At 43.5% G+C, this 24,609-nt stretch overlaps 1 protein-coding gene across 4 annotated transcripts in view; it reads right to left on the reverse strand.

Moving 5' to 3' along the window:
* The window catches only part of LOC147114074 (pterin-4-alpha-carbinolamine dehydratase 2-like), a 65,733-nt gene that overhangs the window by 7,368 nt on the left and 33,756 nt on the right, over nt 1-24,609 (reverse strand). For all 4 annotated transcript variants that reach the window (XM_085995654.1, XM_085995653.1, XM_085995655.1 and 1 more), the window contains one exon: nt 20,029-20,160. In XM_085995654.1, coding sequence (XP_085851780.1) covers nt 20,029-20,160 — 132 coding nt within the window. The remainder of the gene's footprint in view (nt 1-20,028; nt 20,161-24,609) is intronic.

Consider the following 24,609-nt stretch of genomic DNA (forward strand, 5'->3'; position numbering starts at 1 on the left):
TTGATCTCTATGCCTATTATAAAGCCAAGGATCCCATATGGCTTTTTAACAGCCTTCTCAACTTGTCCTGCCACCTTCAAAGACTTGTTTATGTATACCCCCAGGTCTCTCTGTTCCTGCACCTCCTTTAAAATTGTACCATTTAGTTTATATTGCCTTCCCTTATTCTTCCTACCAAAATGAAACACTTCACACTTCTTGGTATTAAATTTCATCTGCCAATTGTTGCTGCACAGCTTTGTATACACAGATCCTTTCACCAACAGAAATCTTCAAGTATCCCCACCCCCACCCCCACCCCCAAGAGGAATGCTTTTTAAAATTATTTCCCTCTTTCTTGGGTCTCCTTCCACAAATATGTTCATCCAATAGAGCAGACTGGAAACCTCTGGCATTGCTCCTCAGAGATCAATCGCTAAGAGCAGACTGGGGTCAGTTGCCCTCAAACTTGTCATTCTGTGGGAAATCACCAGCCTGCCACACAGCTCTATTCTATGGCTATGCCATCATAGTTTCAACAAAATTAGCTCATTTTGCTTCCGTGACATCTTTATCACCCACCCCCCCAATTAAACACCACACTCATAACAGCATTTTAGGAATGAAACAAGCAGAACTCAATAAGGAACTCGGCAAGCAAAAAAAAAGGGCAAATTAATAAAATAGAAAAGTGGCAGCTTGAGGTTCTATTACAGCCACATTAATTTTGTTCTAAGACCACCTGCATGACCACAAACGGATTACCATAATGTTTTACATACACACAGCATTTTATATTGAAAATGGGCCTGAAAGCCAGGCATGCATTACATTTCAACAGTTTTAAAAAAAGGAACCAGTGAATTTTCTACTAATGCACTACTTTACATCAGAAATTGGGCAACAGGCCCAAGTTCCATTTTCAGAGACAATTAAAAGGCACATTATTTTCAAAAACAAATTGACAGTAAGCGCTTTTTAAAGAAGGGGTTTATGTAATAGTCATGCTCATACATGTTTAAGTCATCCTTGAGAGATGCTACTTTCAACTTAGGATTTAATTAATTGGTTCCCTGTTTACTTAACCCACGATATGTTGACCGTTTTTATTCATTAATACTTAAGCTGTTTTTTTATTTACATTTTAATCTTTAAAAACTGATTTTTAATATTCATTGTATTTTCTATAATGTACTATATTGTAGATTTACTACACCAGTGATTTTTGCTTATAGCACTACAATGATAAATGATTACACACCGCTATTAAGGACTTGTTCAGTCACTTCTATGTGGCTCTAGTTATCATCATTGAAATAAAACTACCTGGAGCAAGAAGAGAAAGGACTTTCAAACAGATAAGCTCTCTTACAGTTCTTTCAATAAAAAAGAAACACTACATAGTAATAGAAGCTATGCTGTCTTTATTCCATTCCCTCAATGTGGCTGCTGACTAGCTCTACAGTGATTGCTCTACAATTACTGACCATAGAACCTTCTAGCAATTACATATGGATATGCAAGCTACCCTCAGGAAGCTTTCAAATGTTCCATGGAACTAGTTTCCAAACTATTCTTTCTGCTTCCCAAATAATAGTTTTTACTTTATAATAATTGAACTTCCACCCATTTATAGTCAATGGACAGAAAATCTAGCCCATTATTCTCTATTTGTGCTATAAGTAAGCCATTCTGAGCTGGCAGAGATGGTAAATTCACAACCTCCTTTAATGGTAGTCTGAATTACTAACAATTTGCTTTCACGTATTTCACTTTTCAAACCATTTTTTGACTATGATTATTACAAGTTTAAGGTCTCCCTTAGGTATTCTCTGAGGTACAGCAGTGCTGATCACTTCCCCAAGGAGTCTGAGCATCTTACTTCCCAATATCTAACTACACAATAGCATAACTCAGGGGTGTAACATCAGGACCCTCGTGATCTGAATTGGATATCATATCTCTCACATATGCATCTCCAATCATTGGTGGTAGATGTTTGTTAAGCAAATATACGTGAAGTGCATTTACCTGCACTGCATGCAAGGTGTTTTCTACTAAAATTAGTGCACGTGGCTAAAACAGTGTCAACGATTTCTATCGGACAACACTGCTCTAAACAATTTCTAACTGCAAGACCTATCCTCCTGCATTTTTAGCTTCCAGTTCTGGGCCAAGAGCCGTGTGTCAGATCTTTGTTCAAGTCAACAGCACACCCCCACAAACATCAGTTTACCTTCTTTTCTGTTAATTCTGATGCCAAGAATCAGAGCAATAGTGCAGGGAATTGCCAGCACACCTGCCAGCATTGGACCAACTACCCGCTCTCACAGGAGTATATTGTCTGCAGACATCTTGCCATGCCCACATGAATAGAATTGTCCTCACGACGACGGTTTAAATACTTGTTGGCCACCTGCAGCAAACTTACAACAAGGCATCCCAAACTCATCACCGAGGGTGACTAGGGGTGTGAAACAATTTGTATCAGTTTGAAATCGGCCGAGTTGTGCTAGTCCCAAGCTGGCTTGTCTGGCTTTAGTACACATTCTTCAATGCCTGCAGCCTTTCTTTTTAAACCTGTGCAAATTCACTTGGTGTTAAAACACAACCCCTAAACATAAAACGTTTCCGACGTTACTACAGTGTCTACACGTTAAAAGTATGTAATTGGCTGTAAAGTGCTGTGGGACATTGCAAGGTTGTGAAAGACACTATATAAATGCAACTCTTTCTTTCTCTAACTCAACCCCAAAATACTTCCATTAAAAAAAAAATCAAAAAACTTGCAACGTGGCAGAAACACTAACATAAATCAGCCAGTATGCATCATGAAACAATTGTAGGACACACTTCAAATGCGAGTCTTCTAAAACTAAAGTGATCTTATAAGTATATATTTACAATAAATTTTCATGCCAACAGAAAGTGAAATCCTTCTTTCATGCTGTGAAATATATTTGATTTCTTCTGCCAATGTTGGGTTGAGCTGGAATTCCAGGTTAGCCATTAACTATACTGTCCTCGTATCCAGTTACATCAAATTTCAATCCCGATAAGGAAAGCACTACGAGCACAGTTGTGAATTCATCATTGCCACACTATGGGTACAGAGTGGTGCAAAAATAGAGGATTTGATGTAATTTGTTTAAAATGTTCGGTTATCAATTCTCTAACCCAAACGGGTCCTGTCAAAAGCCACACATCACGGTCCTCGGTACCAGGTACTGCCTGGGAAGAGAGGTCATGACCTTGGATGATCAGCCTGCCCACAATGAAAATAACGGCCCTGGTAAGAAAGCGGGGTTGCCTTGGTGTCATATTTGACCCCGAGATGAGCTTCCAACCACATATCCGCGCCATCACCAAGACCGCCGATTTCCACCACCGTAACATCGCCCAACTCTGCCCCTGCCTCAGCTCATCTGCTGCTGGAACCCTCATCCATACCTTTGTTACCCCTAGACTTGACTATTTCAATGCACTCCTGGCTGGCCTCCCACGTTCTACCCTCCGTAAACCAGAGGTCATCCAAAACTCTGCTGCCCATGTCCTAACTTGCACCAAGTCCTGTTCACCCATTACCCCTGTGCTCGCTGACCTACATTGGCTCCCGATTAAGCAACATCTCAATTTTAAAATTCTCATCCTTGTTTTCAAATCCCTCCATGGCCTTGCCCCTCCCTATCTCATAATCTCCTCCAGCCCCTCGACCCTCAGAAATATCTGCGCTCTTCCAGTTCTAGCCTCTTGGGCATCCTCGATTTTAAATCATTGGTGGCCGTGCCTTCAGCTGCCAAGGCCCTAAGCTCTGGAATTCCCTCCCTAAACCTCACCGCCTCTCTTCCCCTCTTCCTTTAAGACGCTCCTTAAAACCTACCCCTTGTCATTTTGTTTGATAACGCTCCTGTGAAGCGCCTTGGGACGTTTTACTACATTAAAGGTGCTGTAGTTGGTGTTGTTGTAGTTAGTGTTGTTGTTGCTGCCATACATTTCTAAATATTGTAAACCAGCTACAATTTCCCACTTATCAACTGAAAAATACTCAATAGACTCACAGAACAACACAATCAAAGGGTGGGACTGTCATTTGGCATCCACAACCACAGACGCTGCTGACACACAAAGTTAAAGTAAACTCACCGAGGCCTATTCTTTGGTATTACACTAATCTTAGCAAATAGCCAAACATTAACACAAAGAGGAAATTCTGCTTTATATGCACGTTTCAAAATTAGGGAATGGAAAAAGTTTTGTGGCCATAAAAGGCGGAATCCTTATAAATCTTAGAATTTTTCATTACAATATCTAGAACCATCAAACTATCCTTTATGGCATATTCTCCAAACACCAGACAATTTATTAAAAATAAGGACATGGGAGATTGTACCCACCCTGCATCCCCCCCCCCCCCGCCCCCAAAATGTTCCTGCCTTATGGAAATTTGAACTGAATTCAATCCCCCAAGTCCAGAAGTGAAAGATCATGCTAACTATGCATCACCCAGTCTCTCTAAATTTGGACTTACTTCATTTTTGTCTGCGTTTCAATTTGGTAGAACAGTCTTTTACAAAAATAACTCCCACCAAGAAAATAAGCACCAGCAATTTAAAGACTAATTTCCCAAAGCAATTCTCATGGCAATCTTAATTAATTCATGTTTAATATGCCTCAAGAAGGTACTTTTTTGCCAATGAGCGCTAGATGAATTCCTACACTAATCAGGTAAATTAGAAGTCTATTATTTAAGTGGTGTCTTATTATCCTTTAAATATTTGCAGTGTACCAACATACTAACTTCATTGAGTATAGCTGGCAATAAAAAGGAAAGAACATTCAGATACAGTCCTGTACTTGGGTTTCATACTTAACGATGTTTGACATTTTTCACATCTTGTCATGTGATCTATCATTAAGTGTAATTACTTTGCATGGTATCTGTCTTGAGACCCAATTAAAGTAATTGTAGGATTCCGGCAACAAGACCTTCCTTAATTTGGCGAGAGTCTGTACTTCTTCAACTTTGATTAAATAAAAAATTAAGAAGCTATAAAATATTATTAAATGCTCTGTCATGATGCATCATTACTCATCTGAAGTACACCAAAGGATCGCATTTCAAACCATAAAGAGCCAAAATTTGGCTACCGGTCACTTGAAGGTTTGTGATCAAAACACCAGCCAAGCAACAAAACTGCTGATGCAGCCTTTTACATATAATTGAATCTTCAGGATATAATTGAAGTAATTTGGGCATCTTAATCAGACACAATAACTCAATGTTACAGAAACAGAGCTGTAATCAAAAAATTGCAAGGAGGAAAAAAATCACTGCAAGCCAGATGTATGCTACTTCAGCTTTGCTATGACACTTTGTGGGGCGTTTTATGATGGAGTCCTATAAGCTGTGGTGATTTTCCAACACAGCAAACTCTAAAGTGTTAGGATGTTGATTTCAAAGCCATGAATATTCACGGAAGGTACCTGTGCTGTCAGTGTGACACAGGAGAAAGAGGAGAGAGAGCGAGAGAGATATTGGAGGGAGAGTCACTCTGGGCCTTTTTTTTTAAATGCCTACTAACAGCCAATTGCAGAACAGAAGAACATTTACCTTTCAGCCCAGCAATACTGCGTGGAATTAAAAGGCCCGAGAGAAGGGAATGGGAGCAAAATAACATCATAATAATAAAAATAGCAGCCTTACAGATTAATTTGGTGCACCGCAAAGCAAAGTTAGATCACAAACAACAATAGTGCCAGTAAAACACTGGTCATCTAACAGACTGGCATGGTATAATCAATGGTTTAACAAAGGGAGAAGTGCTTTCAGGCTTCTCCAGTCAATATTAGAAAGCACAAAACCATATGGAACAATGAAGGGCAGAAGCACTGGATTTCTCTTCAAAATGTTCACGTCTGATACAGCTGAAATTTCCCTACAAGTTCCCAGTCGCAACCAGGTACAAGTGCTGAGCAAAGACCAGGTGCTTCTCATACTTTCTAGCAGGTCTTTTCAAAACAACAGTGGTGAAAACCTTTGAGCAGGTTTCCCAGCTTTGGGGGTAGAGCAAGATGCAGGGAGAAAACATCTTACAAAGAGAGAGATTAAGACTCGAAAAGAAGATTTTTGGGGGGGAAATCAGGTTCCCACACATCCTCTTTAAAACCTAGTCTACTTCACCAATTAATGATTCAGCCCATTTATCTCGATCAGACTAACCCTGTATGTTACTTGTGTTAACACATTAGTAAACAGGTTTACAAAATGGCACCAAAATCTCAGTCATGGCCAAGGCAGATCCCCAGTGAGTCTTTGGATTGTGGAGCAGAAAATGGGGTGGAATCCCAGTAGAACCAAGTTCCATCCCGTTTCTTTTGTGCTGCCATTTTCTGGTAGGGGGAATGTGGGGAAATCTTCTGCCCCCTTCAAACACCATGGGGTAAGTTTTCCAACTTGCTACCCAGGGGTAAAACTGGTGTTGCAGATCAGGTGCCAGTTATAAAAAATGTCCAATTTAATTTCCATTATCTGGGGGCATTCCCAGGGAATTCCATCCAGTAGCCCCTTATAAGGCCTCAATGGAACTCTCGTGAACAGGAAACTGGTGCCAGCCCAGTTGAGGCCTCTGAAAAAGCCCCAAATTTTATCCAGACGAAGGTAATCAATCCCAGAGGTTTGATTACTTTTAGTCTGAAGGCTGAAAGGCTCTCCTCAGAGCTCAAGACTTGAAGATTTTTTTTCTTCAGCCCAGAGGGCCTTGGGGCACCTCAGACAAAAGTGGCTGTGGGTTGTTCCTCCTTGTAAGGGCGGATAAGGGAGATGCTGCTGAAGCGCTCTTTCAACAATGCAAATGGCCCCATTCGTGTAAATTGGATTGGGGTTTATGCCTCGGTTCATGGGGGGATGGGATTCCGTTCCACCACACTTCTGCCACCTCTGGAATTTCAGGCCCAACGCATTACAGATTTGCTAAGACTAATGCACAGAGGGAATTATTTAGGTAGGTTCCTTTTATAAGACAGGGGTTTATAGCTGAAGTACAGCCCAGTGATCCAGACTGACTCAGATGTCCTTTAGCCTGGTGTCAGCTGTGCCATAACCTTTACCTTTCATCATGCAATTCTGGTCACATTAACATTCTGAGCAACACAAAGTATAGCATGTCATGAAGCAAACCTGAACATTGCATTTTGCCTGTTCAGCACTTAGAAATAATGCTGCCATCTTGCATTGAATTCCAGACACATGGGCCACGATTTTATGCTTCAAGGCGGCTTGGGAGCGGGTCAGCTGCCTTCCGGGTTCCAGTCCCGCCCCCAACTGCATCTGGCCCACAGAGGTAATTTTACATCAATTGGCCTTGTTAAGCCCGCTCTGCGGGCTTGCCAGCCAATTAAGAGGAAGCCTGTGTCAGATGACATAATTTGAGGACGCGTCATCTGCCGGTTTTCTTAAAGGGACCACACACAATTTTTTTTGACAGTTGATTTTTCAGTGTTTGACAGCATTGAGGTGCTGCAAACACTGACAATCACTGTTCACAGGTGAGCTCTTGCACCCAGGCTCTCCAGTGACTCCCTCCTTAGGCTAGAACAGATGGCAGCTGCAGGTGAGGTTACAGAAGCGATCTGTCACTGGTGAGAGAGGTTCTCGCAATGAGGTGGGACTAGACAGCCAAATCAAAACCTACAGAAAAGTCTAAATGCATTAAAAATGAATTTCCCAACATTTCCTTACATCTGAAACTCACCAGTGCACCATTGGATCCTTCACACCACTTCTGCAGCTGTCATCAATGCATAAACATTGCAGTAGACTCACAACATGCCACACTTACCTGGCATGGTGTCCGGATGTCGGGAAGCCTGCAGTAGAAGTGTCAAAATTGGAAAAAGCCTGTTAACTGCCTGTTAACAACCTGTTAACAAGCAGTTAAGTGGCTATAATCCTCTTCCAGCCGCTAGGTGTCGGGTCCATGCGCAAATCAGGGACCCGACACTTGGGAAGATTGATTGGAGGTGGGTTGACAGCGGCTTTCCGACCCGCAGTCAATCTTTGCGATTTTGCCAGATGTCCCGCCTCCAAACCCACCCCGAGTGCCAGCAAAATTCCGGCCACGGTGCCTGAAAGACCTGGAAGCCAGTTTCACCAGCCAAAGTGTGGCGAGGCGGGTTGCAGCTGGCACTCTGCCCCAGCTTAGACTCCATCTCAAATCCCCAAAAAGAGGTCATTTGCATAAAGTGCCCACACCATGACTGTACTCGCTGGATATGCACACCACAGGGGTGGGGGTGGGGAGAGGTGCCGAAGGGTCACCAGGAATTCCTGTGCAGTGCTTTGCCTGTCCATTGAAGGATCAACATTCTGGCCAAAGAACATTAGCCCAAAAAAATGTGGGGAGCCAGCAAAACTGCAGTCAACCCCAAAATTTACCCTATGTGCAATTTACACTTTGGAAGCATCCTCTGTAACCCAGGAATGCCAGGCCCATAAAGATGTCTGTGCTTTATAAAATATATATTTGGTTTGTTGGGGGAAGGGTACTTCCCTCCATTTTCTACTCCACTCACCTGAAGGCATCAATTCACACTAGGGTACAGTATTGCCTCACTCAAGTGGCCATTCTTGATGTACAAACTTCAGTAGGCTACCAGTCTGGTCCTGTGCTCAGCTTTGCTCACAGATGCACTTTCCAGCCGGCATTACAAGGAACCATTCATGAATAGGAACCCTAACCAGAGTTGCTGACATTCCCATTATGCAGAGAAAAAATAAAATAAGGAATAATCTTTCACACAGAAATTGCTGGAACGAAGTTCATTCAAACCTTATTACAGATTTGTACCTCAAAGAGTTACGGTAACTCAGTAGGGATTTATAATTTGCAAAGAAAAGTACCATTACTTTATAGATGAGATTAAAACGTTATTCTCTCACCACCCATGAAACAATTCAATGATGAAAGAGCTAGATAGGTAACTAGTTTTACAAACTGATTTAACAGATAAAACAACATTTGATATGATTCCATGTCGAGAACAGCTGTAACTTAATTTAAGACAGTACGATACCAAAGACTCCATGTGGAAAATTCATCATAAAGTACATATGGTGCATAGAGACAAGTAACATCATCTCATGTTACCCCTGGAATGCATTTAATAACTTAATACCATAGTTGGAGATAGGTTTCCACTAAAACACTCTTTAAAATCTTATTGTATTGGTAAAATAACAGACATTGCTCTCTGGCTTGAGGATGCCTTTAAATTTAATGGAATACTCCATGCTGCTAGTTTAAAAGAAAAGAAACTGAAACACAATCAAATCATGTTTTAGAAAAAACCCTGCAGTGCTCAGATGCAATCTACATTTATGAACACTATTGGGTATGGTTTGCTCAAACACTTATCGAATGATATACAGTACTGTACCCTCATTTACCCCACTTCCAGTTAATGCAGCACCTGGCAGCAATCGCATGCTGAAATACAGGAAGTATGTCAGCATCATCAGTACTCCATTTTAAATTGAACAAACCAGCAAGCCATGTCTAATGGTGGACACCACTGCAGACACACAATCAACCTAAAATAACTTTTAGAAATTGAGACAACGTTTAGAAAATAAAATCTTTAAAAAAAAAGACATGTTTGGATATTGACTTTTTTTTTTTACAAAGGTTTCAGACAGATTGATTAAAACCAGCTGGACCAGCTCCAGTCTAAACAACAGCCTGCCTCTGCAGGTTCGATCTACACTCTTTGCCATATTCATCTCTTTTTAAATGTCTTCTTCCAAGCGTGTCCCAGTCACTGTTCTATCTTTCATTCCCAACATACCCAAGTTTACACTACTCTGGTCTGACTTCAATATTGCCGCCTCTGCCCTTTTCCATCTCTTGGCTTCAGTCCCAGTAATTCACAGGCTGTGAATCAGGTTCACCAATACAGATGGTGCTGTAACCTCAGAAGAGGTGCTTCAGCTGGACGAGCAGGCCGTGGGGACACTACAATAGACCTCAGTATCCTAAGCTAGAGAGACTGAAGGGTAAAAGAACAGCGTTGGTTCCTGCCCTTGATTGCTTAGTGACCTCTTGATAGAAAACATGCATGCATGAACGGCAAGAGACAGGATGAGGCTCTGCTTCTCCATCATATCCCAGCCAAATATTCAGTCCCTAATCACTATCTTCACAAAAGAATCGCCATTTGGGAAAGGTACTGGATAGATGCAGGCATCTACCATGTGATATCCTCAGCTGCAGGCATCTACAGAGGTGTACGGTAGCATTGTGGTTATGTTACTGGACTAGTAATCCAGAGGCCTGGACTAATAATCCAGAGATGTGAGTTCAAATCCCACCACGGCAGCTGTGGAATTTAAATTCAGTTAATTAAATAAATCTGGAATTAAAAAGTATCCATATGAAACTAGCAGATTGTCGTAAAAACCCAGCTAGTTCATTAATGTCCTTTAGGGAAGGAAACCTGCTGTCCTTACCTGGTCTGGCCTGTATGTGACTCCAGACCCACAGCAATGTGGTTGACTCTGAACTGCCCTCTGAAATGGCCTAGCAAGCCACTCAGTTGTATCAAACCGCTACGACAAAGTCAGCACTGTGGGAGTACCTTCACCACACGGACTGCAGCGGTTCAAGAAGGCAGCTCACCACCACCTTCTCAAGGGCAATTAGGGATGGGCAATAAATGCTGGCCTTGCCAGCGACGCCCACATCCTGCGAACAAATAAATAAAACCCCGGCATGTGTGACCACTTTGGGAGAGGGGAAGAAAAGAGAATTTAAAGTTTGTGTGAACTAATTTAGAAAAGTTTGAGATTTGGCAAAAATCATTATTACAATTTTTTACTTTATATTCTGTGCACAAAGGAAAGCTTTCAAGACAGTTCTTTAATATAACAATTACTATTACAGACCAAATAAATGTAGATAAATAGTTACATTATACTGTGATCCAAAGTCACCTCGCTCCCTGTCCAGGACAGTAGCAAACAGAGTTTCTGCCATAGGTCCTAATCCGAAAATGAATCTCACAGGTTAAAATTATTCCACCTCAAGAAAAAAACCCTCAACTGGACATTAGCTCATAGAAGAGCAGTGTGCTAGGCCATCAGACCCAGAAGGACAAGGGCAGCAGGCGCATGGGAACACCACCACCTCCAAGTTCCCCTCCAAGTCACACACCATCCTGATTTAGAAGTACATCATCGTTCCTTCATCATCGCTGGGTCAAAATCCTGGAACTCCCTCCCTAACAGCACTGTGGGAGTACCTTCAACACACGGACTGCAGCGGTTCAAGAAGGCGGCTCACCGCCACTTTCTCAAGGGCAATTAGGGATGGGCAATAAATGCTGGCTTTGCCAGCGACGCCCACATCCCATAAATGAATTTTTTTTAAATGATATCACGAGGTAGGACAGGCTATGACGTTTCAACTATGTACCCTTCATCAGAGCTGAAGACTAAGGCCTAGAAATTCGGTATGGCCCCGCCAGGTCTTTTGCGCCCAAAATTTTGCGCTCACCAGGATTCCCGTAGCGCCCGCCTAAAATTCAGTTGCGACGGGCCAAGACGGCGGCGGGCGCTATTGCAGGGTTTGGCTGCCTCGCTAGGGGCGATGAATGTCACTTTCAGGCGTCCAGCTCCCGCTGCGGCACCCGATGCGGTGCGGCAGGCTGGGGTACTGCAGGCCTCCTCCTTCTCTTAAGGAGGAGCTGCCTGCAGCCGTCAGATCGCCGGTGGATTCCCCCGGCAAATGAGCCCGGCACCATGGAGAAGTGCCGGGCTTGCGGGACTCAGACATCAATGCCGCGGGGGGGTGGTGCAGGAGTCCGGGGAGGGAGGTGCGGGCAGGCGGCCGCCGGGAAAGCGGCCGGCCGCCGCTCCGCCTTTATGTGCCGGCCTTTCGGAGCTGCAAGACCCCGTTTCACAAACGCTGTTTGCAGCTGCCACGGGCGAGGCGGCCGCAACTGAATTTGGCCATCGGGCCGGAATAGCATTGCAACCGGGGCGCTGCGCACACCGATGACGTCATCGGTGCCGGCGCGGCGCTACCAGCTAACGCCGATGTTAGGGTCCATCTGAATTTCGGGCGATAAAAAACTTCAGGCGCAAACCACTTTATAGCCAATAAGTGGGCGCAAACGCAACTGAATTTCTAGGCCTAAAAGTTAGAGAGGCATTTTAGTAAGGTTGTAAAAACTGAAGAGAATAAAGGCGAGAAGGGGTGGGAGAGAGCCAACAGATCCACCAATCACAGGTGGGGGGATGGGTTAAATAACCTGCAAACTGCTTAATAGATAATAGCTGATATAAAAGATGGTGGTGGTGAGGTAAAGAAATGACAAACAAGTGAAGGTTGAAGTGACGTCTTAGAGATCCACACAAACAAGAGAGAGAAAAGAAGGAAAAAGGGGAAAAAAACAGAAGCAGCAAATATGAAATTAAAACAGAAAATGCAAGTGAAACACGACAGATCCACCAGAAGAACAGGCCTACATCACGGACTCTGACCCCATCAGTGCTGTGCTTTGATAAAGGACTTCCAACTCAAAGGTCAACCTGCCTCCCCTTCCTGTACAATGTACTGGAGCATGGAGCGACAGGACACGGATTTGTACCCAGAGTCTCTATACATGAGCTCAGAGACAATTACCCACTATATATTATAATTTATGACAGCTATGTTGCTTTGTTTGTGCAGGCTAAAGCACAAATAATGTAATTGTCAATTTCAAAAGTTCAAAAAAACACAAGGCCTTGAAATAGCACGCTTAATTTTATTTCTCTGCTATTTATCCCAGGTGTTAACCCTTTTATTTTAAAGGGGTTAACATCTCCAGTAGAGAAGAATTTCAGATAAACATGTTACACAATTTCACGCTAATTTTCTCAACAGTGTAATTTCAAGGTCCAAGTCAGCATGAAGCTGCTTTGACTTTAGGGAGGTGGAACTGTCCATGAACAAGACTACTAACCTCAAACTTAAACAAACTTCAAGAGAATATGACTTTGCTTTACTTAGTTAAAATAGACAAAAAAAAAGCAATCGTGTGGCAAACAATGTAAAGAACTCTTGCCTACACATCCTATTTGGCTTGCGAGCTGGTACAAGAGTCAGCCCAGATTCAACAGACACTGAAACAACATTGCCCTCGCCTACGCAGTGCACTGAAAATATCTGTGCAGGGAGAGTGGCAAAGTGAAAGGTTAAAATGGGATTATGACTTCAAAAAGAAACCGGACTGTAAACAAGAGAGTGCTGAATCCCAAAACAGATCTCAATAATACTCCATCAGCAAGGAGATTTACAAACAACTTCAGGTTTTTTTTTTAAATGTCAAATTTTTAAAATAGAACCCAACATAGACAAAACACTTCGTATAGGGTGTCCTGCAAATAAAGTTGATCAGATTTTTTATTATTAGTCTGTATAATTGAACCAAACCTTGATTAAAATTAGTGAATTTATTTAGCTTACCGTGAGGGGTCAAATACCATTCATGTGGGTTACACCTGCAACCAATCACCACCCAGCCTTTGATAATTAGCAAAAGATTCACTTGCCAAGACCAAATTTGTCTAAAATGAGAGCCTCATGGTCTGGTTTCCTATCGTAATGTAGCCATGCTGATCCTTTGAGCTATGAACAAGACAAAATGAAAATCTCTAACAATAAGGCTTACATAGTAATATTCCTTTTCGTTTCTCACTATTCTGAAGTCAGTAATTCAACAGGCAGTAACAGCCTCTGGTATCTCACCCAGGCAGCTATTCAACTGTATGATGGACAGCAGACAATTCACTGATGTCCATGTAGATACATTTTAAGCAGAAGTTACTAAATAGCAATCAGGGCAAAACTCATGCATTTGGGGTTAGGAAAAATCAAAGTCACTTGCAGCACACTTCTGCTATCCCAACTAAAACAACACAGGCCAAGGCTCAAACCCGGCCCTTCCAGCTCTGTATCATTCAGCACCACCACATTGGCATGTATTCACTGGTCATTGGAGGAAGACTACTGATGATACCAATGATTATCCCCACTGTGGTGTTCTGGTAGAAGAACCAATAGGCAAACTTATCCCACCACCATACTTGTTCCTCTGTATAGGTTGCTCGAGTCTTTTTGACTCACACTATCCTTGTTTGGGGAGAAAGGCGGGTCTGGACTACAACCATCCCCATCAATTTCAATCCTCAGTCAATAGGTATGCTTAAACAGTGTATGCGGGGAGTGCACTGCCTGTGATTCTAGAACTAATGCTGTTTATGGGACCTTGCAAATTGTATATCATGCTTGCATATGCAACAGTGACTACAGTTCAAAAGTCATTCATTGCTGTGAAGCATTTTAGGATAATAAGGCAATATATAAATGCATGTTCTTTCTTGCCACATGCGCAGGTGGAGATTAAACAAATGACAAGTTCTCAGATTCGTTTCACAGCATTAGTAAACGAATGCATTCCACAGATGTACAGCTTTGGCTTTTATTCACTGACATCATCAACATATAGCAAGGTTTCTACTCCAGTGGCTAAAGTTATATTTATGATATTCACAGCAGTTTCCTGCAAGCCTCAGATATTTATTTCCCATCACAAAAACCTGAAACAATTTGCCATGGGGAATAAAAACCCAAGAACACTGATCCTTTTGAAAGACCCATGCTTGCAAAATGTCCAACTCTCCCTCAGATTGATGGCCTTATCAGTGATGGAGATGTGATGTTCTCGCGCAAGGACCAATAGATAAAACTTTATCCAATCACCTTATTGGTCCCCCTGCATAGCTTGCTTGAACCCATGTAGAACAGTCATTTTGACACTGAAAAGAGCCCCTTATGGGATAATTAGCATTACCATTAGGGGTTGACTGTGAGAAGGTTTTTTAAAAAAAGAGCTCCAGCATATTCTGAACCTATTCGCCAATTATCTGCTTTATCTCAAAGAATCTTAATAGATTTCAATGAAGGTCTGTTGGTAGAACATAATGGGCCGGATATTCCGACCCCCACGGGTGCATACGCACCCGTAGGGGCCTCGCAAGTGCCGGTTTCAGGCATGCAAAGCGCATGCACTAAAACCCAGCGCTTCCGTCTGCCCGGGAGAAGGGCCTCTGCAGGTGGAGAGTTCAGCTTTCTGCACAACCTCTGCCTGCTGTAAACCTTTAAAAATCTTACGCCTGGTAAAAGCAGGCATAAGGCCTGCTTTTACCAGCATAAGAGATTAAGGGGTAAAAATTCAGTAGCACCCCAATTTTAGCGCCCCAAAACAGTTAGCACCCCCGTGGCCTATTTTCCCAGGTAGCACCCCGAGGGGGAGGAGGGGCGCTACTGGAAGCACCCCACATCTCCCTTGGGGCTCTGCGAGCCAAAAGCACGGCGCTGCGGCATGTTGTGCCGCGGTACTGCGGGCCTTCCTCCCCTTCTTAAAGGGGAGGAGCCTGGTGCAGCGCGTCCTGGTGCCCAGCTGGGCCACCAGGGATCGGAGTGCCGGCAAACGATCCCAGCACTCAAGAGGAGTGCCGGGCTCACGGAGAGCAGCCGGCACCCTGCGGGGAGGCTTCATCAGGGTCGGGGACAGCAACGGGGGCAGGTGCTGGCAGGCAGCCAGCAACAAAAATGGCCGCCTGCCACCTCCCATTTAACTAGCGCCACCCCGGCGCGGGTAGGCCCCCTTGATCCCGGTGGACATAGCGTCCGGAGGTAAGTTGGGGGGCGCCACCCAATATTACAGCCGGGACGCAAGCGGGGCACTGCACACAGCAATGACGTCATCGCCGGCGGCGCAAACGGTTAGCGCCGCCTCTAACCTCCTGCTGAATTTTGCGGGCGGCATTAGCAGTGCCGCGCCCAGGCGCTAGTTAATTTGCGCCCCATAAGCGCCCTCTTAGGGCCTTGGTGAGACCACATCTTGAGTATTGTGTGCAGTTTTGGTCGCCTTATCTGAGGAAGGATGTTCTTGCCATGGAAGGAGATCAGCGAAGATTCACCAGGCTGATACCTGGGATGGCAGGAATGACGTATGAGGAGAGAGTGGGTCGATTGGGCTTATACTCGCTGGAGTTTAGAAGAATGAGAGGGGATCTCATTGAAACTTATAAAATTCTGACAGGACTGGACAGACTAGATGCAGGAAGGATGTTCCCAATGGTCAGGGAGTCCAGAACCAGGGGTCACAGTCTAAGGATAAGGGGTAAGCCATTTAGGACTGAGATGAGGAGGAATTTCTTCACCCATAGAGTGGTGAACCTGTGGAATTCTCTACCACAGAAGGCAGTAGAGGCCAATTCATTAAATATATTCAAGAAGGAGTTAGATATATTTCTTAAGGCTAAAGGGATCAAGGGATATGGGGAGAAAGCAGGGACAGGGTACTGAATTTGGATGATCAGCCATGATCGCATTGAATGGCGGAGCAGGCTCGAGGGGCCGAATGGCCTACTCCTGCTCCTATCTTCTATGTTTCTATGTTTCTAACCGAATTTAGCCTGCTAAAAAAATGAAAATAATTTTTATTCCCCACTCATTTATAATTTAAAAATACTTTTTAAAAAGTTTATTTTTAGCCCTGTAAAAAACAAATGATTTTCTTCAAAAAATTAAATGTTTGTTTAAAATATTTAATTTAATGTAATTTTAGTTAATTTTAAATACGTGATTTAAAAAAAATATATTTAATGTTTAACTTTTTTAAGTGATCCCCATTCATACTTTTGACAGGTCTATGCAGAGAGACCTGTCAAAAGTGTGGAGGGGGATTCCCTTCTTTGATTGGTTCCCCATGGCCCACATGATCCCAGGGACACTTACGAACCGCCTGTGCCCCTGGGATACCTGGGCCTCTGCGCAGGCGGACCAGGAGAGGCCCAGGATCGCAAGTCTCGGGACCTACGGAGCCAGCAGGTAAGTGCATAGATATTTCCAGATCGGAGGCATCCGCACGCAGGAAGCATCCGATCGGAAAATGTGGCCCAATATATCAGGCATACCTACACACAGAGAACAACAGTACCCCAACAGTAGACTACTGAAGTAATTTTATGGTCTGCATATTATTCACTAGTGAAAGGGTGTTAGTCCACAGCACTGAAATTTGAGTAGCAGAATAGACATAGCTGGGTGTAGCATGTGGTGCATGCCCGAAAATTAATATCAGTAGTTTAAAATTTAAGTCAGACTGTGGGGTTACTAAAATTAGGAGTCGCAGGTGGCCACAAAAATTTCCACAGGATCCAAGAAATGGAGGAGAAAGGTAGCAAACAGTATAAAATTTACAAATCCCAGCAAAAATGAATAAGTCAACAGCACTCCTTGTGTGGGGAACAAGGAGGCAGCCAGAGATATGGCAGAGGTGAGTGAGACGTTGGTGGAATTAACTTACTGGAATGCGTGAATTTGTCCAATCCAATAATTCAATTCCAGCATAATTTAAAACCTCACTCACCTCTGGCTGCCTCCTTTTTCCTTACATTATGGAGTGCCGCTGACTTCATTTTTTTCTGTATCGGGATTCATGCAATTTGGCTCCTGGTTATGATGCTGCATGCAACTTCTCACCTCATTTACTTTAGTGCTACACAATGCTAACAACTGCCCAAAACTCCCGAGTTTACAGACGATTGCAGTTATCAGTCTTCAGATGCTTGCAAGTTACAGTCTTCATTTTAGTTTGCAAAGCTTTAGTGCAAAGTAATTTGAAGCAAAAACTTGAAATTAACTTTTGTTAATCTCCCCATGGCATACTTCAGAAAAAAAAGTAATTCTCGGGTTACATTTTATTAAATCTGTCCTAACAATGTTAAAAACTGAATTTTACTTTGCAAAAATGAGAAATACAGGTATATATTTATTTAATCAGCCTCTTTGTTCACATTAAAAGAGCATTCATGGTTCCTAAAATAGGAATCTGTCTATTAATGTGATTGCCGGACAGTTTGTATGTTTTTTTGTTTTGTGTCCATGAGGAGGCGTGAAATATGATGCATGCCATGTGACTCCAACACAGTGCCCCCCACCCCCACTGGAGATTTTTACATTTTGCCATTACACTTATTAGGTTCAGAATGTTGAGGTAAAGCTAAAGTAACACTTTCGTTCCTCGTATAAAACATGGAAATCGGTCTTAAGTGCAAAAACTCTTTGTGCTGCAGCTCCAGTTGTACAGGACCAACAGCCTGGTCACGTCATTCTGCAATGTTGCAGAGGGTGTACCCTACCATGGAGAAGTCCATCTTCATTCAGTCTACTGACCTGTGCGACTTTGGAATGTACTGAGTCCAGGAACAAGAATTCGCTTTCTTGAGTGGCCAATATCAATCTGCGTGATGCTGCTAATTAGTGCCAAATTAGAGACATTTTTATCATATATGCCACATGACAGCTGAGTTAAGACTTCTCCAAATCCATTTCACTAATGATGCTCACAACTAGCGGAGACAGGAGACTTTTTTTAAATCCAATTTTGTTTGAAGGTACCAACATTTCATGCAGGATGAAAACAACCCTCTAATATCTTGCCCACTCTTCATGCGAGAACCTAAACCATTAGCTCATTTCAATCACTTTGGGGTCATTATAACTGAGCTCATCTCCTTTGGCCAGATATTTACATACATGTGTGTTCCAACAGGAATCAGAAGCAGGAACCTGGGCGCATTTGTCCCCTCCCATCACAGGAACATCAACGCTGGCTGTAGCACCAGTTGAGATTAGCTAACTCAGAACAGACCGAGGATCAAACCTGGGGCATTACTAGTCTGTATGGCTCAACTGAGCCACCAGGAAACCCAATGACAGGAGATTTTCATCCCATTGGTCTGGGCTGATTTTAAATCCAGATACTAGAGGTGAAAGAACAGGGGGGAAAAATTCAGTTGTTTGCGCCTCCTGTTAGCGCCTTAAGAGGGTGCTAATGGGGCGCAAAGCAACTGGCGCCCAGGCGCGGTGATGTTTGCGCCGCTCGCAAACTTAACTAGACATTTTGCGGCGGCGCTAAACACTATCGCCACGATCTCCTGCGCCGGCAGATTGTGACGTCAGTCGAGTGCGCAACGCCCCATTAGCGCCCTGGACCGGATATTGAGTGGCGCCCCCTGCCTTACCGCCTGCCGCTAGCAACGACAGGTTGAGGGGAGCGTTATGCTGTCAGAAAGGGACTAGGGGAGCGCTATTTAAAGGCGACCGCTTCCTGCCTTTTTTTGTTGGTGATATTTTTGCACTACGCATTCTGAGAGAGAGAGAGAGAGAGAGAGAGAGAGCGAGACTTCTGGAGAGATTCAACGCTGTGTGTTGGAGTTTTGAGTACTGAGCAGCACTTTGCAGGTTTATTTTGATTTGTATTTCCTTGCTTCGCCAGCGCTCTGAGGTAGCGCCTCGTTCCTCGGCTTTTGCGCCTTAAGACAGGTGTGAAGCACCTGATTTAGCACTCCAATCACCTCCAGGGGCGATAAAAGCCAAGTTTGCTGTCGGAGGCGATAATTAGCGCCAGGCGCTAAACTTTGCGCACGGCCGATAATGGCACCCCAAATGGGGCGATACCGAATTTTTCCCCCCAGGGCTCTAACCAACTATGACACCAAGTCCCTCAGCTACAAAGAACTTGTGGGGTGAAATTCCTCCTATCAGATGTTACCACAAATACAAATCAAGTACTCTTGCTTTGTTTTCACACTTTTTCACTAAAATTATCAGAATGTATTTCAGTCCCACATCCTTTCAATATTCATTTTTTTATTCCAATTATTATTGAACAATTCACAAGGGCTTTATAGATACTCACCAAACCCAGTTAATCACACACCCCTAGCTTATGAAATAAAAACAGAAAATGCTGTTAATACTCAGCAGGTCAGTCTGGAGAGAGAAACAGAGTTAACATTTCAGGTCGATGACCTTTCGTCAGAACTCTTCCCCTAGCTTAGGACATGGGTTATATACTGAGGAGAGAAAACAAAGATTTGTTGAGAGGATTACTGCCTAGCCATGGTAACTATTACTGGATTACAAAATACTGTACCTGGTTAAAATTCTTGAATGAAAATTCTTTAAAAAGTGCATCTCTGTCTTCAACATCTTCCCACCCAGCTGCTTTTAATTCTGGTAGAAGTTGTTCTCTTTCTTCTGGGGTTAACCACTTGGTCTCTGAAGTCTAAAAGAACATCAAGCACAAGACATTAATGAACCCTACCTAATTTCATCAAGTTCAACAACACGGTCAACATTTATAAATATGGACTATATTATAAATAAGCGCATGTTTGTTAATGTAAACCATCAAGGATTGTGTATAATTAGAACAGGAACAGACATAAAATGGCATTTCAAACGGAATCTTAATGCTATGTTATTCTTCTTCTGTATAACATGGAAACCCAGTGAGAAGGAACTAAAGGTCTCACTCTACACTAGTACTATGACAGTTAACTAAACTTTCATGGATAGCAAGTATCTGGGAAATAAATCTGAAAAACAATTCACACTAGAATGATAGAACTCAGTATAATGGTCTATATTGTTTTTTTTTCCAAAAAGTACATGTAATAATATATTTCATCAGTTCCTACACAGAGTCATCTGCCAGGAAGTCATTTTCTTGACCCTGAAAATGTTGATTTTGATGCTGGGGCTTGAGCATTGCCATGCTTTGAAAGCACTTGCACAGCAGCATCCCCGCCCCCCCCGCCACCTTTCTCTTGAAGCCCCAAGGCACACTTTGTCAATCTTTGGACACTGGATGCCAGGGCTTAAAAAAGTAGTCCCTGGGCAAATGTGGGAAACACGGAGAAGGCAGTGTTTTCTTCACATACATCAAATTGGCATATGCCAGTCCACAAAATCTGGCATTACGGGACCCACCCCTGGAAACAGGGAGACAGAGCTCGTCCTCAAGTAGTTCGCCACCACAATTTTGCCAAAAAATGATGGGAGTGAGGGGAAAGCCTAGGCCAAAGTGTCCATGGACTATTCTACTATGTAAGCATCACAAATATGCCTAATCCTGCTCCAAAACATACTTTTATCAAAACCATGATCCTGCCAAATAGCAACTCTACCCAAATATGAAGACCTGTGTAGCTGTACAGAACTTTTAGTGCATGTACCGCCATGTTCCGTGTAAGCTATAGAACAACAAATTGCATTTACATAGCACCTTTAATGTAGAAACGTCCCAAGACATTTCATAGAGGCATAATCAGGCACAAGTGAACGTCGTGATAAAGAAGGAGATATTAGGAGAGGTGGCCAAAGTTTGGTGAAAGAGGTGATTGTTAAGGCGTGTCTTAAAGGAGGAGAGGCAGAGGGGTTTAGAAGGAGTTCCAGAGCTTGGACCTAGACAGCTGAAGAGACTGTTGCCAAAATGGGGAAGAGAAGCCAGACTCGGAGAAATGGAGAGTTCTGGGGTATCATACAGCTGGAGGAGGTTAGCGAGAGAAGGAGGGGCAAGGTCACGGAGGGATTTAAACACAAGAATGCTAATTTTAAATTGGAGGCATGGGAGAACCAGGAGCAAATGCAGTTCAGCAAGGACAGGTATGATGGCTGAACAGGACTTGGTGTGGGTTAAGATACAGGTAGCAGAGTGTTGGATGCGCTGATGTTCACAGCAATGGAAGATGGACGGCTGGCCAGAAGACTATTGGAACAGTTAAACCTGGAGGTAACAAAGACATGGATGAGGGTTTTAACTGCAGATGGGCCAAGGCAGGGGTGGAGGCGGGTAATTATACAGAGGTGAATATAGGCGATCTATGCGATGGAAAGGATATGGGATCGGAAGCTCAGCTCAGAGTCGAATGGGACGCTAGAGTTCAGCCTGAGACAGTCACTGGAAAGGGGGATGGAGTAGATGGAGTTTCTACCGGAGCCTAAGGGCGATGGTTCAGTCTTCCCCATGTTTAGCTAGAGAAAATTGTGGCGCACCTAAAACTGAAAATCAGACAAGCAATCTGACAGCACAGAGGTGGTGGAGGATCAAGAGTGGTGGTGGAGAGATAGAGTTCAGTGTTAGTACTGCACATGTGGAAACTGGCCCCATGTCTTTGGATAATGTTGCTAAGGGGAAGCATGTAGATGAGGAAGAGGTGTCAAAGGATAGATCCTTGGTTGGAGACTCAAGAAGTGATTATGCAGGTGCTATAAAAGAGGCCATTGCTGGAGATGCTTTGGTTATGATTGGATAGGTAAGAGTGGAACCAAGCGCAGTTGCACTCAGCTGGACAACAGAGGAGAGGCGTTGGCGGAGGATTGTGTGATCAACTGTTTCAAATGCTGAAGAGAGGTCAAGTTAGTCGAGGAGGTTTAATGCACCATGATTACAGTTACAGAGGATGTCAATTGTGACTTTGATTAGGGCCATTTCAGTGCTGTGACAGGAGCTGAATCCTGATTGGGGAGATTTAAACAAGGAGTTACCGGAAAGATGGGCATGACTTCGGAAGGTAACAACATGTTCAAGAACTTTTGGAGAGGAAAGGGAGCTTGGAGATGGGGTGGTAATTTTCAAGGATATAGAGGGGTCAAGGCGTTTATTTTTAACAGGAAGGGGGTGATGAGAGAGAGGGGACAGTGCCTGAGGAGAAGGAACTGTTTGCAATAAAATAGCATGTACTCCATTATGCTGGATTCTACCAAAAACATGTAAATTAATGCACAACTCATCAACAGTAAAATAAAGTTACATGAAAAAAAGTCATGACAGAAGTTTGACTGGGAGTGTAACATGCTTCAGCAGCAAAAGCCTTTATTCTGCTGCAATTCTTTAAATTCACCACAAGATGGCAAATCATCTCTAACAGAATCCAAAACCTTAAACTGGATAACACAATAAACCTCTAAACCTACAGCTACCTTAACTTTAGATAACAACGTTACACTTTTGAAATCGTTAAATGTGCTCAAAATTTGAGAGAGACTTTAAAAAAAAACAATGTGCGTCACCAAGAAATCTAACAGACACTGATTTTCACAAATATTTACCTTATGAACGCACATTTTTAAGGCTCAGTCAATATTTTGTAGTCTTAGTCATAGGCTATAGCATCATTTAGAAGGGAATTGGTTAAGTATTTGTAAAGGAAGAATATAAAAGAATACAGGGAAAGGGCAGGAAAATTAGATTATAGGCACGATAAGCTGAATAACCTCTGTGAAGTGACTTCTAGGTCTGTAATAATGACAGATTCAGAAGCTCAATATGATCTGGTCAAAATGAGTTAGACAAAATATGTAAGTGGGCAGATCAATGGCAGGTGAAACTTAATACAGACAAGTGTAAAGTGTTCTAACCCACAGAGGCCAATTGTAGTGCCCTACTACAACTCCAGGTGCATTTAGTTAACGTGAGGTAATCTTGCACTGTGGACTTGTGGCAATTAGGATCTGGCTGAATCTACCAAAAAAAATTCACCCCACTCTATCTTAATTAGAGAACAGCGGCAATGCCATCAGTCAGGAGTGAGAAGAAAGGATAGTATTTTAATGTGTGGGAGCGGAGGCATTATTCCAGTTTTCAAAAAAGTAAACTAATCTAGATCGTGCATCTGATGAGGTTTACTCCCTTTGCAATTGGCAGAAAAAAACCGACACATTTAAAATACGCTGTTCCTGTGAAAATAACATCTCTTGTGCTACCCCGTTTTGTGATTTGGAGGACACAACAGGCAGTGAGGTCTGCACCAGTGACACTGATCAACCTCAATGCTCAGGTCATCATACTGGAAAAGGTAAGGGGAAGGCTGCGAAGTCCAAGAGGACATCATTCGGTGAACAGCCAAGGAAGAGCAAAAGGCAGTGTGCAATCCTCATAGGGGACTTTATCATCAGGCATACAGACAGCACCCTTTGTAGAGGTAATGTAGTGTATGTACTTTGCAGAAGGAACTATATTCTACAGCCCCTGTATACTGCAGTACCAGTAATGACCACCCCTGTATATAAGCCTGTATAGTAACTTTGCATAGTAGTTCCAGTTTTGTCTCCACTCAGCAAACACCTGTTGTAACCTACTCCTGCAGTCCGTGTCTCAATTACACACGGACATAATACTGGCGACGAGCAGATCCGAACTTACCTACAGTTCTGCACCACCTCATGGGGATCCATCCCTGAAGCGAAGTTGTTGGAGGTCGAGGCCAGAAGGAAGAAAAAAAAAACAAAAAGAAGAAACGGGCGTCGACCGTGGACAACCGCCTCTGATTCATCGGAGTTGAAGATCTGCAGGAGAGGCTGTCGAGAGCGGGGCTTGGTTATCCTGTCTATGGTGTTCCAGCTAATCGGGCTGGTGGCAGGTAGTACACTGATCCTTCCTGGGCTGCGGCGGGCTAGAGCTCGATCGGGTGGCTTTTCAACAGGGCCGAGCAGCGTTGTCGGGAAGAGGAGAGAGAGAGAGGGTGGAGCACACAGGGCGCGGCCGGTGCTACGAAGCCGGGCAGCGTACAGACCCGAGAAGAGGGAGGAAAGTGTCCCGGAGGGTTTGCTCTGACGACGGGAAAATAAAAGAAATTAGAAGCGCAGAAAGCCGCAAGGAGCTGCAGTTTGCCACGGGGACCGCGGAGAGTGGCGGTGCAGCAGCGCGGGGGGGGAAGTGCACGAAGACCAT

This window comes from Somniosus microcephalus, chromosome 8 (assembly GCF_052327205.1).
Source record: "Somniosus microcephalus isolate GS21.2 chromosome 8, FLI_Smic_1.0, whole genome shotgun sequence".
Taxonomy (NCBI): domain Eukaryota; kingdom Metazoa; phylum Chordata; class Chondrichthyes; order Squaliformes; family Somniosidae; genus Somniosus; species Somniosus microcephalus.